This window comes from Panulirus ornatus, chromosome 32 (genome assembly GCF_036320965.1).
Source record: "Panulirus ornatus isolate Po-2019 chromosome 32, ASM3632096v1, whole genome shotgun sequence".
NCBI lineage: Eukaryota > Metazoa > Arthropoda > Malacostraca > Decapoda > Palinuridae > Panulirus > Panulirus ornatus.
In genome coordinates this window covers 20,206,462-20,221,136 of record NC_092255.1, presented here as the reverse complement: position 1 = coordinate 20,221,136, position 14,675 = coordinate 20,206,462, and the positions used below count along the sequence as shown (strand labels likewise).

Sequence of the window (14,675 nt, the reverse complement as noted above, 5' to 3'; positions counted from 1 at the left end):
ACTGTTGGGTTCTGTGTGGTTTCCTCGACTTCATATTTGCCCCTTGAGTCTGGTGTCTGCATTGCTCTTTATTTCATACTTATTACCCATAGCCTCAGTGTATTGTGTGTGGAGAGGTTGGCCATCTTCCCGTCCATAACTATGCCATATTACTAATGATGACAATCAATTTGAAGGACAGGTATTAAGGTCTCTTTACGAGACGAACGCTCCTTTATGTTGGTACATTGCTATGATGTGGTCTTAAGAGATGCCAAGTGTTGATTTTGATGAGGTTTAGGCAATTCATTTCGGTTGGAAGGGAAACACCACTGTCGCTGTGTGTATACGACCTTTTTGGAACGACGGCACGACCCTTGAGGACGACGTTACGACCATAGGCCAATAATGTGACCGTTCAGGTTCAGCTGCCAGACACGAGACGTGACCACACTGTTGTGGTTCGCTGAATGACGTGAACCATGTGAAGTACCTGGTCTGTGGCCCAACCCTGAGTGAAGAACCTGGTGGAGGTGGGTCGTCCAGCCAGGTAGGATCTGTGGGGCACAGATCGAGTGGGGAGTTGGACCTGAGGGCATAGGACCACACGACACAGAACCGAGAAAGGGAATTAGATACAACATCATGTGGGTAGCCAGGCCAGGCCAGCCAGGGAGGTGGGTAGAACACCTCAGGGGATCAAGACGAGAGGATGAACAAAATCATCAGAGGAGCAGCAGCCTGGAGGGAAGGAGGGAGGGAGGAATGGAGGGAGAGTAGGTCGAGAGGGTGTTGGGGAGAATAGGTCGAGAAGGTGTTGAGGAAGATCCGACCCAGGTCGTGAAGCAGCGAGGTGAGACTAAGGAGGCAGTACCTGAAGGTGATGGAGGTTGGTAGGCGGCGGTGGTAGAGGAGACAACGAGGCACCAGGGAAAAGGGGGAGGCGGGACGAGTACACCCACGTCAGGGTATGAGGGAGTAACACGGTGACGGTGTGTAAAAATCAGGCGAGGCAGAAGCTTCCATCAGGCCTGAGACGGCACGTGAGGTGGGCGACGGTCAGCAATATGACCACGTCTGCATATACCCGCCAGCAGCACCGTGGGGGCAACGCCAGGAAGGACAGAGGAAGAGCAGGAATGGTGGTGCGAAAATATGGAAGCAAAACCAGAGATGTTGAATGTGTGAGGAACGGGAGCATGGAATAGGTTGCGTAAGCCCATACGTCGTGTGTGTGTATATATATATATATTTTTTTTTTTTTTTTTTTTTTATACTTTGTCGCTGTCTCCCGCGTTTGCGAGGTAGCGCAAGGAAACAGACGAAAGAAATGGCCCAACCCCCCCCCCCCCATACACATGTACATACACACGTCCACACACGCAAATATACATACCTACACAGCTTTCCATGGTTTACCCCAGACGCTTCACATGCCTTGCTTCAATCCACTGACAGCACGTCAACCCCTGTATACCACATGACTCCAATTCACTCTATTTCTTGCCCTCCTTTCACCCTCCTGCATGTTCAGGCCCCGATCACACAAAATCTTTTTCACTCCATCTTTCCACCTCCAATTTGGTCTCCCTCTTCTCCTCGTTCCCTCCACCTCCGACACATATATCCTCTTGGTCAATCTCTCCTCACTCATTCTCTCCATGTGCCCAAACCATTTCAAAACACCCTCTTCTGCTCTCTCAACCACGCTCTTTTTATTTCCACACATCTCTCTTACCCTTACGTTACTTACTCGCTCAAACCACCTCACACCACACATTGTCCTCAAACATCTCATTTCCAGCACATCCATCCTCCTGCGCACATCTCTATCCATAGCCCACGCCTCGCAACCATACAGCATTGTTGGAACCACTATTCCCTCAAACATACCCATTTTTGCTTTCCGAGATAATGTTCTCGACTTCCACACATTTTTCAAGGCTCCCAAAATTTTCGCCCCCTCCCCCACCCTATGATCCACTTCCGCTTCCATGGTTCCATCCGCTGACAGATCCACTCCCAGATATCTAAAACACTTCACTTCCTCCAGTTTTTCTCCATTCAAACTCACCTCCCAATTGACTTGACCCTCACCCCTACTGTACCTAATAACCTTGCTCTTATTCACATTTACTCTCAACTTTCTTCTTCCACACACTTTACCAAACTCAGTCACCAGCTTCTGCAGTTTCTCACATGAATCAGCCACCAGCGCTGTATCATCAGCGAACAACAATTGACTCACTTCCCAAGCTCTCTCATCCCCAACAGACTTCATACTTGCCCCTCTTTCCAGGACTCTTGCATTTACCTCCTTTACAACCCCATCCATAAACAAATTAAACAACCATATATATATATATATATATATATATATATATATATATATATATATATATATATATTTATATATTCCAGAACATCTCGTTGTCCGTCCAGTAGAAGAGAACTCTAACATAGACCAAAACATACAACCTTTATAGCATTTCTCTCTCCTATAATCTCGTTGTTCTATTATAAAAGTCTTATATATTCGTCCTGCATGATTTCGCTCTGCATCTGCATCATCTCTCGATAGTTCTTACGAGTTCGAGTCTCCAGTTTGTTATCCCATTACCTAATCTTACCATCTTGGACTCCTTCGCTATCAACTTTCTTAAAGATGGGTACTGAAGATGTTCTCCTCTGCATCCTTGGTATGTTGCCCTCTTCTTCAAGTAAAGATTCGACATCTTAAATAACCTCTTAGGTGTTCAGATTACTTCTTGAACACGATTGGCGAGAAGTGTTTTGGTACACGAGCAATGCATGTGTGGGTTCAGACACTCCTAAATGAGACCTCTGATGTCATTTGTCCTGAACACGATCGGCGAGAAGTGTTTTGGTACACGAGCAATGCATGTGTGGGTTCAGACACTCCCTCTAAATGAGATCTTCAATGTCATTTGTCTTCCAGGTTATCAGTCTGACAGCGATGGAAACACTGAGTCCTCGTAGTCCAAACATTTGTGTAAAACTTTTCACAAGTATCTTCATCTGTGTCGATAACATTCCCCTGTGAAATGTAAAGTCTATCAGTTTGGTTCTTTATCAGTAATTTGTATTTTTCATATATCTGTCACAGTATAGATTGGTCCACTGAACTGTCAGCAACGCATATAACTTTATTTTCATTTTGTCTTAATCGAACTATCGCTGCTTCTCTTGTGCCTGTAGAACACTACCGGACTACTGTCTCTGTCTCTCTCCCAAGGAGTATCTCTTACGCTCCCTGACCTGTTGATATTTCTGCTTAAATCCTTCATTATTTCTCTTTGTTGTACCTCCCGATGTGTACTTCTAAGGCCCCATCACTTGAACTTTCGTGTCATTAAACTTCAAAAATTTCTTATCCTTCAGCATTCGTCCATTTCATCGCTTAGCTTATTACGTTCATCCTCAGCTCTGATACAACAAAAATATTTCTTTCGTCTTTCCCAACGTTTCTAAGCTTCATGGTGTGACCTCTGGCTGCTAATTCCATCTATCAAACAACAACTGTACACTGTCGAGCTGTGTGAGGGACATGAAGGATGTCATCAGGTCTCCCCTCACTCTCTCTCTCTCTGCTTCGAAGCCTTCCTCTGGACCTCCTCTATCAGATCTTGTTTAAGTGAGGTGACCAAACTTGACATGCATACTCCAATTATGTAAAGTGTACAGGTTTTAAGTAGTTCATCGGACAGTAACTTCTATGTACTTAAAAGCAGTTTTAATAACCAGCTGACAGTTTGCCTCTCTAACCAGTATCCAGAACAATGGTAGCGAAGTTACGAAAGCTGAATGAAAGGGTTCGAAACCCATGGAAGCACCGTCACCGGATAGAGCAAGACCACGGGGAACAGGACCAAGGCTTGCACAACTGGGAGAGGAGAACCGAAGCATAGAGGACGAGAGAAGTGGGAGCAGATGACGCAGAACCAGACAAGGAGGAACTTGATATGAGAGAAGTGGGAGCAGCTGGCGCAGAACCAGACGAGGAGGAACTTAATGATTTAAAGCCAAAAGGAGACAGAACCTCCGCGTTGACGCCAAGTGGCTCGCGGACTGAGAAGCAGAGCAATGGGACAGGTAGGGCCAGAGGGACGGAAGTGACAGACCCGTGACGTCCACCTGCGTCAGGGCCGCGAAGACAGACGACGCAGAACTTGACAAGAAGAAGCAGAAGACCAGCCCAGAGCTGGCCACAACTAGGACAAGGACAGAGACATATATTCTTCATAGGATTATCAGGAATTTAGCATTCCTACAGGCAGGTCTGTGGTGGGACTCGTCCTCACGCTTCCTGGTAATAAAAGCTGTATTTCATTTCATAATGTCGTCGACTCTGGGTCTTGATGAGATTTGGGTCGAGAAATAAAGATACACATTGGTTTCAGAGCAGTTGTTATTGTCATGTGTCAAAGTTGGAGATAATTGTTGAATTCGTTATTATGTGGATGTGGCACAGGCCCAGTGTTGGCTAGGCATGTTGACTCCCTTCCAGCAGTACTGTTGGTGGCCAGGTCGCTACAGCAAGGTAGGATAAAGACCCCATCTTGCCAGCACAGTTGATGTCGTCACTAACACGGTCTGTAGAAACCATCTTGGAGGTATGCAGAAACCATATTGCCAGCATAGTTGTGATTACTGACAGGGGTCTGTAGAAACCATCTTGCCAGTACAGTTGATGTCATTAATAACAGGGTCTGTAGAAACCATCTTGCCAGCACAGTTGATGTCATTAATAACAGGGTCTGTAGAAACCATCTTTGCAGCAGAGAGAGTTGATGGTCGAGACGCCATCGTAAACCCAGGGACCATTGCAGAGGTTGGCGTACCCGTAAACCTGCAATGTAAAACACACCACAATCTCAGTGCTGCATATCCTGCCTGGGAGGTGACACTTCCCATGGGTTTCTCTGGGAGGGTGGCGTGGGAACACCTACATTGTTGTGACCTCTAGATCCAGGCTCCTCCTCCTCCTTCCTCCCTCTGAAATATGACCCCAGACCCGGGGACCCCAAGCATCCACAGTGTGACCCCAGACCAGGGACCTCCCAGCACCCACCCCATAACCCCCCAGACCCGGGTTCTTGGAGACTGAGAGCCGTCAAGCAAGAGGACAGGTGGATGAGGGAAAGTGAAGTACTTACGATGGCATTGTCTACGTTGTGGTCACCATGATGCTGCACCAGGGCTATGCAGATCTCCTGGCCAACAGAATACCCGTTGCTCAGCGGGTAGTTCAGGTCTCCTCCTCCTGTGTTGTTGCTGAACTGTGGGGCGGAGATGAGAAGTGGTTCAGTCGGCGGTGTAGTTACTAGGGCTATGGTAAAGTGGTTACTACCCTACTTCTGTGTGGTGGTGGTGGTGTGTGTGTCAGTACCTCCCTGTGTGGTGCTAGTGTTGTGTCAGTACCTCCCTGTGTGGTGCTAGTGTTGTGTCAGTACCTCCCTGTGTGGGGCTAGTGTTGTGTCAGTACCTCCCTGTGTGGGGCTAGTGTTGTGTCAGTACCTCCCTGTGTGGTGCTAGTGTTGTGTTAGCACCTCCCTGTGTGGTGCTAGTGTTGTGTCAGTACCTCCCTGTGTGGGGCTAGTGTTGTGTCAGTACCTCCCTGTGTGGGGCTAGTGTTGTGTCAGTACCTCCCTGTGTGGGGCTAGTGTTGTGTCAGTACCTCCCTGTGTGGGACTAGTGTTGTGTCAGTACCTCCCTGTGTGGTGCTAGTCGTGTGTCAGTACCTCCCTGTGTAGTGCTAGTGTTGTGTCAGTACCTCCCTGTGTGGTGCTAGTGTTGTGTCAGTACCTCCCTGTGTGGTGCTAGTGTTGTGTCAGTACCTCCCTGTGTGGGGCTAGTGTTGTGTCAGTACCTCCCTGTGTGGGGCTAGTGTTGTGTCAGTACCTCCCTGTGTGGTGCTAGTGTTGTGTCAGTACCTCCCTGTGTGGTGCTAGTGTTGTGTCAGTACCTCCCTGTGTGGTGCTAGTGTTGTGTCAGTACCTCCCTGTGTGGGGCTAGTGTTGTGTCAGTACCTCCCTGTGTGGGGCTAGTGTTGTGTCAGTACCTCCCTGTGTGGGGCTAGTGTTGTGTCAGTACCTCCCTGTGTGGGGCTAGTGTTGTGTCAGTACCTCCCTGTGTGGGGCTAGTGTTGTGTCAGTACCTCCCTGTGTGGTGCTAGTGTTGTGTCAGCACCTCCCTGTGTGGTGCTAGTGTTGTGTCAGTACCTCCCTGTGTGGTGCTAGTGTTGTGTCAGCACCTCCCTGTGTGGGGCTAGTGTTGTGTCAGCACCTCCCTGTGTGGGGCTAGTGTTGTGTCAGTACCTCCCTGTGTGGTGCTAGTGTTGTGTCAGTACCTCCCTGTGTGGTGCTAGTGTTGTGTCAGTACCTCCCTGTGTGGTGCTAGTGTTGTGTCAGCACCTCCCTGTATGGTGCTAGTGTTGTGTCAGTACCTCCCTGTGTGGTGCTAGTGTTGTGTCAGTACCTCCCTGTGTGGGGCTAGTGTTGTGTCAGTACCTCCCTGTGTGGGGCTAGTGTTGTGTCAGTACCTCCCTGTGTGGTGCTAGTGTTGTGTCAGTACCTCCCTGTGTGGTGCTAGTGTTGTGTCAGTACCTTCCTGTGTGGTGCTAGTGTTGTGTCAGTACCTCCCTGTGTGGTGCTAGTGTTGTGTCAGTACCTTCCTGTGTGGTGCTAGTGTTGTGTCAGTACCTCCCTGTGTGGTGCTAGTGTTGTGTCAGTACCTCCCTGTGTGGGGCTATTGTTGTGTCAGTACCTCCCTGTGTGGTGCTAGTGTTGTGTCAGTACCTCCCTGTGTGGTGCTAGTATTGTGTCAGTACCTCCCTGTGTGGTGCTAGTGTTGTGTCAGTACCTCCCTGTGTGGTGCTAGTGTTGTGTCAGTACCTCCCTGTGTGGTGCTAGTGTTGTGTCAGTACCTCCCTGTGTGGGGCTAGTATTGTGTCAGTACCTCCCTGTGTGGTGCTAGTGTTGTGTCAGTACCTCCCTGTGTGGTGCTAGTGTTGTGTCAGTACCTCCCTGTGTGGGGCTAGTGTTGTGTCAGTACCTCCCTGTGTGGGGCTACTGTTGTGTCAGTACCTCCCTGTGTGGTGCTAGTGTTGTGTCAGTACCTCCCTGTGTGGTGCTAGTGTTGTGTCAGTACCTCCCTGTGTGGTGCTAGTCTTGTGTCAGTACCTCCCTGTGTGGTGCTAGTGTTGTGTCAGTACCTCCCTGTGTGGTGCTAGTGTTGTGTCAGTACCTCCCTGTGTGGTGCTAGTGTTGTGTCAGTACCTCCCTGTGTGGGGCTAGTGATGTGTCAGTACCTCCCTGTGTGGTGCTAGTCGTTGTGTCAGTACCTCCCTGTGTGGTGCTAGTGTTGTGTCAGTACCTCCCTGTGTGGTGCTAGTGTTGTGTCAGTACCTCCCTGTGTGGTGCTAGTCTTGTGTCAGTACCTCCCTGTGTGGTGCTAGTGTTGTGTCAGTACCTCCCTGTGTGGTGCTAGTGTTGTGTCAGTACCTCCCTGTGTGGTGCTAGTGTTGTGTCAGTACCTCCCTGTGTGGTGCTAGTGTTGTGTCAGTACCTCCCTGTGTGGGGCTAGTGTTGTGTCAGTACCTCCCTGTGTGGGGCTAGTGTTGTCAGTACCTTCCTGTGTGGGGCTAGTGTTGTGTCAGTACCTCCCTGTGTGGGGCTAGTGTTGTGTCAGTACCTCCCTGTGTGGTGCTAGTGTTGTGTCAGTACCTCCCTGTGTGGAACACCTGGGGTGATCCTCACCTCGTTCGCACAGCTGGTCTTGCAGACGTCCCAGGCGTCGCAGTTGTCCACCTGGAAGGGATCGAGGCGGTAGACTCTGTCGATGTGGTCATCTTTCTGGATGAACAACCCACAGGAACAGTTGGGCCAGTCATCCTCGGCCCTGGAGGGAAGATGAAGGTAAAAAGAGAGTCATCATGCTGCGGCATTCATTATAATGATCGCAGATGTCATACGCTTTCGACATGGGAACCATTTGTAAAGATTCTTCTACTGCCTCCTTCGTGTACAGTTGATGAAGATGTACAGGTGAGGTGTAGTGAGAGGAGAGCAGGATTTACCAGACGAGGGCGATGGCAAGAAGCAGGAGGCCAATGGTCTTCATGTCGGAGCCTTGACAGAGTGGGTGTCGCCCCTCGCTACACAGCCTTACATACCTCCGTCGCTGCACCCAAGATGACCCCCTTACCTGGGAACTCGCACCTGCTCTCCCCTCACTGCATTACGTAATGCTCATCATTTACGTAAAGGTCACAAGGTGTTGGTGGCCAGCACCAGATGGTCGTACGCACACTCCCTTGAACACCTCTCTGCTTCCTCACTCTTTATCACTGATGCTGTACCATGGCACCTCGACCCTACTGCCACCCTCCAGAAGGTAGACAACTGCCTCCTGCAGATGGCCATTGGTGCGTCACCAAGTATCTCATGACCGAGGGCATCCACAGCAACGTATCCACCCCAGCTGTCTACCCCACAAACCCTCTGAGGCTGTCCATGTTCTTCAGTGTTACATGGTGTCGCTGTCAACAGAAACCAGGATATAATGAGCAGCACGTCAGTAACATCGCCATGTCATCCAGTTATCATGCCTACATTCTCTGTAGTGTTCCTCCCACCTTTAATGTGTTGTCTACAGTGACCATCTTGGTGGACTGCTGTATCGTGCAGCAGCTGGAGGAGAGGCAGTTCTCTGATATGGTTGTAGAGGAAGGTGGTATAGACGGCCAGAGTCTTGGCGAGGTTGATAGCGACGCTAGGAGTGGTCCACACTTTAGGAGTCAGGTGGGTGTTGTTGGGGAGGGACGAGAGAGCTGTTGTCAACGCTGATACGAGCGTCGCTGACATACTTCCCTTCCGTGGGGGGGCGTCCTCCAGGAACCACGGAGAAGTGACAGTGTTCTGGTGTGCATGGTGTCCCCTGCTGGCCACCAACACCTTGTGACCTTTACGTAAATGATGAGCATTACGCAATGCAGTGAGGGGAGAGCAGGTGCGAGTTCCCAGGTAAGGGGGTCATCTTGGGTGCAGCGACGGAGGTATGTAAGGCTGTGTAGCGAGGGGCGACACCCACTCTGTCAAGGCTCCGACATGAAGACCATTGGCCTCCTGCTTCTTGCCATCGCCCTCGTCTGGTAAATCCTGCTCTCCTCTCACTACACCTCACCTGTACATCTTCATCAACTGTACACGAAGGAGACGACAGAATAATGACAACTGGTTCCTATCTAGAGAGCGGCTGACATCCGTAATAAGATTTAGGTTCACTTAACGTACGATCCACAGAAGATGAACTTCATTATAGGAGCTCCTCCTGAAGCGGCAGAAGGCGAAGCTAGTCAGACTCTTAGGACACGAGTGAAGTGAGGTCGAGTTAAAGAATGAATATCATGAGTCGAGTCTTGAGTGCGAGGGTAACCTGGGCAGCGGCTGACCACCTGACCTATGTGTCCCGAAGTACAAGTGGACTGTGGCCATACCCTTCCGTATGTCACCAGTTCATTGCATTACTGTTACTCATATGTAACGTTGTTTCCTGTTTTCATCACCACAGTACTTAAGGGTAAGTCATGACACTCGTCAGAAGCAAACTACCCCACAGGTATTAGTTGTAACACATCACTTGCAGGAGAGGCTCAAACTTTAAGGTGATGGAAATGATGCCTTCAGATCCGACAGTCAGTAAGAGAATAATCCCGGCCATCATGAGGAAATATCGCACGTAGTGGATGAAACTATGTGACAAATATCGCACGTAGTGGATGAAACTATGTGACAAATATCGCACGTAGTGGATGAAACTATGTGACAAATATCGCACGTAGTGGATGAAACTATGTGACAAATATCGCACGTAGTGGATGAAACTATGTGACAAATATCGCACGTAGTGGATGAAACTATGTGACAAATATCACTAGAAAGAGATCAGGTGATGTGTTACCTTCCTGTCACAACTGACAGATTCAAGAGGAGAGTTCTTCGTCGCCTCGCTCCGGTCTGTCCTTGTGCCCAACTGTTTTGACGACACCGGCCATTTGTTGATGCTCTTCCTCAAGCGGTTTCCCTGCCTTGGGTTTTTCTTGCAGGTGGATCCAGTCCCACGGTGCAATACTGAACCCTATGCTTGCCAGGATCCTTCCCCTCCAGCTCATGCAATAACCACATATCCATATAACTCTCCAGGCTCCTCTCGTCACCCACGGAGAACCGGGTTCCACTGCCCACCCACACACCCAGGGGCGTCCATCGACCTCTCTTGACGCCCCTAACTCTCTCCCCAGGGCTGAGGACGACCGGCCCAACTGCTCCTGCGGGATGTACATCCAGAAGGATGACATCATTAGGAGGGTCTACCGCCTCGATCCCTTCCAGGTGGACAACTGCGACGCCTGGGACGTCTGCAAGACCAGCTGTGCGAACGAGGTGAGGATCACCCCAGGTGTTCCACACAGGGAGGTACTGACACAACACTAGCACCACACAGGGAGGTACTGACACAACACTAGCACCACACAGGGAGGTACTGACACATCACTAGCACCACACAGGGAGGTACTGACACAAGACTAGCACCACACAGGGAGGTACTGACACAAGACTAGCACCACACAGGGAGGTACTGACACACGACTAGCACCACACAGGGAGGTACTGACACAACACTAGCCCCACACAGGAAGGTACTGACACAACACTAGCACCACACAGGGAGGCACTGACACAACACTAGCACCACACAGGGAGGTACTGACACAACACTAGCCCCACACAGGAAGGTACTGACACAACACTAGCACCACACAGGGAGGTACTGACACAAGACTAGCACCACACAGGGAGGTACTGACACACGACTAGCACCACACAGGGAGGTACTGACACAACACTAGCCCCACACAGGAAGGTACTGACACAACACTAGCACCACACAGGGAGGCACTGACACAACACTAGCACCACACAGGGAGGTACTGACACAACACTAGCCCCACACAGGAAGGTACTGACACAACACTAGCACCACACAGGGAGGTACTGACACAAGACTAGCACCACAGGAGGTACTGACACAACACTAGCCCCACACAGGGAGGTACTGACACAAGACTAGCACCACACAGGGAGGTACTGACACAACACTAGCACCACACAGGGAGGTACTGACACAAGACTAGCACCACACAGGGAGGTACTGACACACGACTAGCACCACACAGGGAGGTACTGACACAACACTAGCCCCACACAGGAAGGTACTGACACAACACTAGCACCACACAGGGAGGCACTGACACAACACTAGCACCACACAGGGAGGTACTGACACAACACTAGCCCCACACAGGAAGGTACTGACACAACACTAGCACCACACAGGGAGGTACTGACACAAGACTAGCACCACAGGAGGTACTGACACAACACTAGCCCCACACAGGGAGGTACTGACACAAGACTAGCACCACACAGGGAGGTACTGACACAACACTAGCACCACACAGGGAGGTACTGACACACGACTAGCACCACACAGGGAGGTACTGACACAACACTAGCACCACACAGGGAGGTACTGACACACGACTAGCACCACACAGGGAGGTACTGACACAACACTAGCCCAACACAGGGAGGTACTGACACAACACTAGCACCACACAGGGAGGTACTGACACAACACTAGCACCACACAGGGAGGCACTGACACAACACTAGCCCCACACAGGGAGGTACTGACACACGACTAGCACCACACAGGGAGGTACTGACACAACACTAGCCCAACACAGGGAGGTACTGACACAACACTAGCAGCACCATAAAGGTGTGGGGTGGTAACCACTATGTCATAGCCCTAGTCACTACAGCGCCAATTAAACCACTTCTCATCTCCGCCCCACAGTTCAGCAACAGTACAGGAGGAGGAGACCTGAACTACGAACTGAGCAACGGGTATTCTGTTGGCCAGGAGATCTGCATAGCCCTGGTGCAGCATCATGGTGAACACAACGTGCACAATGCTATCGTAAGTACCTCACTTTTCCTTCATTGCCCTGTCCTTCCTGCATGACGCCTCTGGCTCTTCTCCCGTTACTTTATCAGGCCTTCTGTTCCATTGCCTCTCCAGGTATCTGTTCTGTCTCATCTCTCCTTCTTTCTCCACCGTGAGGTTGTTGTCCTCTTCCTGTTGTACAGGTATCATTTTGGCTCACTGCTCTCGTGGGCTGTGGCTGTCTGTGGGGAACGTTGGCTTGGATCCGTGGCTGGCATCTGTCCTCTGCTTCCCACAGTTTCTGTGTGGAGGCCAACCAGACGAGGCCTGACCATCAGGGTATCCTATTTTTCCTTCAAGCGGCAAAGCTCAGGAACTCCTTCTTCTGCCATCATCACTTCTGCCATTAACAACTTGTTTCTTGAAGAGTTATGTCAACACGACTGAGGAGTTCTGATTAATTTCTTCATTCTTTTTCTCATTCCCTTTTTCTCCTCCCCATTCGCCCGAGATGGCCATGAAATGGTGAAGGATTATAGACCAACTTCTGAGAAAATATGAACATTTCTGGAAGGATGTGAATAATGTGAGATGATGATGAATAGGGATGAGAACAAGTGAGGAAGTAGTCAGAGGCGAAAATGACGTTAAAAGCTGCCGTGCGAGAAGGATATTTTGAGGGACTGTTGAATGCATGCGTCAGATAACAGGGAGGTGGTATGATAAGTCTATATACGGTGAGGAGGTGGTATGTGGCGTGAGGCACTCGTGACAAATGGGATGGCCAAATGTGAGGAGGAGGTTGTGAGAGCCTACCACACGGGGTGTAGTACGGCGGAGCGTTGGGAGTGGATGAGACAGTAAAGACGAGACGCACAAGAACGCGAGTGAAGGTGAACGTTGAGTGACCAAGTCAGGTTACCTCAAATGTACATAGTGTACGACGAGGTTGCTGGAGGAGGAGTGAGTACCGTCAGTCCCCTTGTGTAAAGCTACAAAGCAGCAGGAACTGTCCTCACCTGACGACACATAGTACAGGACTCGTGTATTCCTCTCTACTGCAGGTTTACGGGTACGCCAACCTCTGCAATGGTCCCTGGGTGTATGATGGCGTCTCGACCATCAACTCTCTCTGCTGCCAAGATGGTTTCTTCACACCCTGCTAGTGGTGACCCTGACTGTGTTGGCGATATGGTCTATACACACCTAGCTAGTGATGACCTAACTATCTACTGTTCTCTGATAGTTTTTATAATATTTGATGTAGCGACCTGACCACTGAAACAGTACTGGCGAAGAGGCTTCAACATGTCCCTCGTCACAGACCCGGCCAAGAGTGGGTCAGTTCCTCGTCTTCCTACATGAGACTCAACAATTATCTCTATCATTACAGTTCATAATAAATATTGACCCGTATCAAATGTATATCTTTTTGACCACAACGATATCAGTGAAGCAAAGGCCTCGAGTGTGCGAGAACTAACCAATCAAGACTCAAAGTGCCGTGCAGACGAGGTCGCTTAGTGAACAAGTCAACAGACCAGCCCGTGGCTACACTAACTCTCTAAATGTACTTGTGAGGGACTTCAAGCTGGTGTGTGACTCTGGGAGGGAGTGTGGAAGGAGAAAGACGAGAGTCAATGCGAATAAAAGCAAAGTTATTATCAGCAGAGCACACGGACGGGTTGGTTGGCGTGTGAAAATGAATGGAAAGAACTTGGAGGAAGTGAAGTGTTTCAGATACCCGGGAGTGGCAGCGAATGAGACCGTGGAAGATGAGGTGAGTGACAGGAGGGGTAAGGACGCGGAGGTTCTGGTAACACTGAGGAATGTGTGGAAAGAGAGATCAATCACTGGGGGGGAGGAGATGGGAAAGACTGAAGGTGGCAAGATAATGTACAGAGGAGGGTGGATGTGATGGAAATTAATTGCCAGAGGACTATATATGGTGGGAGGAGGATTGATCAAGTAAGTAATGACAGGGTAAGAAAGGGGTGTAGAGAGAGAGGGAGATAAGGGGTGTGTGCTGAGACAGTGTGAGTGGCGGAGAGATTGACAAAGAGGATTTATCTGTCAGAAGTGGAGGGGTCAAGGGGAAGTGGGAGACACAACTGGAGATGGAAGGATGGGGTGAAACAAATTTCAAGTGCTCCAAACCTGAACAAGCAGGAGGGTGGATGGCATGCACGGGATAGAAAAAATTGGAGCGACGTATACAGTATACAGGCTTGGGTAGACGTGATAGTACTGGAGTGAAGCAAGAAATGTGATACACAGGGGTGTAGTTTCGTTGCATGACACATTACGTCTAGATATTGAAAGCGAGTGAATGAGACTTTTCCTTCGTCTGTTCCTAGCGCTACATCGCTAACGCAGGAAACGAGGACAGACTGGATTGTGACCATAAAATTCATCAATATAAGATACAAGAATCGGTCCTTGGGAGGGGATCTGGAACCCAAGTTAAAGCCATCATCCAGAACTTGTTATTTAAGCGTGTGGGGAGGACGGTGGCGGCCTCTCAGTCCCAGGAACCCATCATGAAGAACCTCCTCCTCCTCCTGCTGGCTGGCCTCACCCTCGTGTGGTACGTCATCCACCTCCCCTCCCTCACCCTCCCTGCCTCACCCTGGCGCGGTACGTCATCCACCTCCCCTCCCTCA

At 50.0% G+C, this 14,675-nt stretch overlaps 2 protein-coding genes across 2 annotated transcripts; one reads left to right on the top strand and one right to left on the bottom strand.

Annotated features, from left to right (window-relative positions):
- Window positions 1–4,390: 4,390 nt before the first annotated feature.
- Window positions 4,391–8,218, bottom strand: LOC139759140 (uncharacterized). Its single transcript, XM_071681140.1, has 4 exons — window positions 8,078–8,218; window positions 7,758–7,899; window positions 5,157–5,279; window positions 4,391–4,849 (listed from the first exon to the last, which is right to left on the bottom strand). The coding sequence occupies exons 1-4, from the start codon at window positions 8,119–8,121 to the stop codon at window positions 4,745–4,747; spliced, it is 414 nt and encodes a 137-aa protein (XP_071537241.1). The 5' UTR covers window positions 8,122–8,218; the 3' UTR covers window positions 4,391–4,744.
- Window positions 8,219–9,019: 801 nt separating this feature from the next.
- On the top strand, window positions 9,020–13,433 carry LOC139759139 (uncharacterized). The gene is made up of 4 exons (XM_071681139.1): window positions 9,020–9,151; window positions 10,301–10,442; window positions 11,923–12,045; window positions 13,077–13,433. Exons 1-4 carry the CDS (start codon window positions 9,108–9,110, stop codon window positions 13,176–13,178), a joined length of 411 nt encoding a protein of 136 aa, XP_071537240.1. The 5' UTR covers window positions 9,020–9,107; the 3' UTR covers window positions 13,179–13,433.
- Window positions 13,434–14,675: the final 1,242 nt, after the last annotated feature.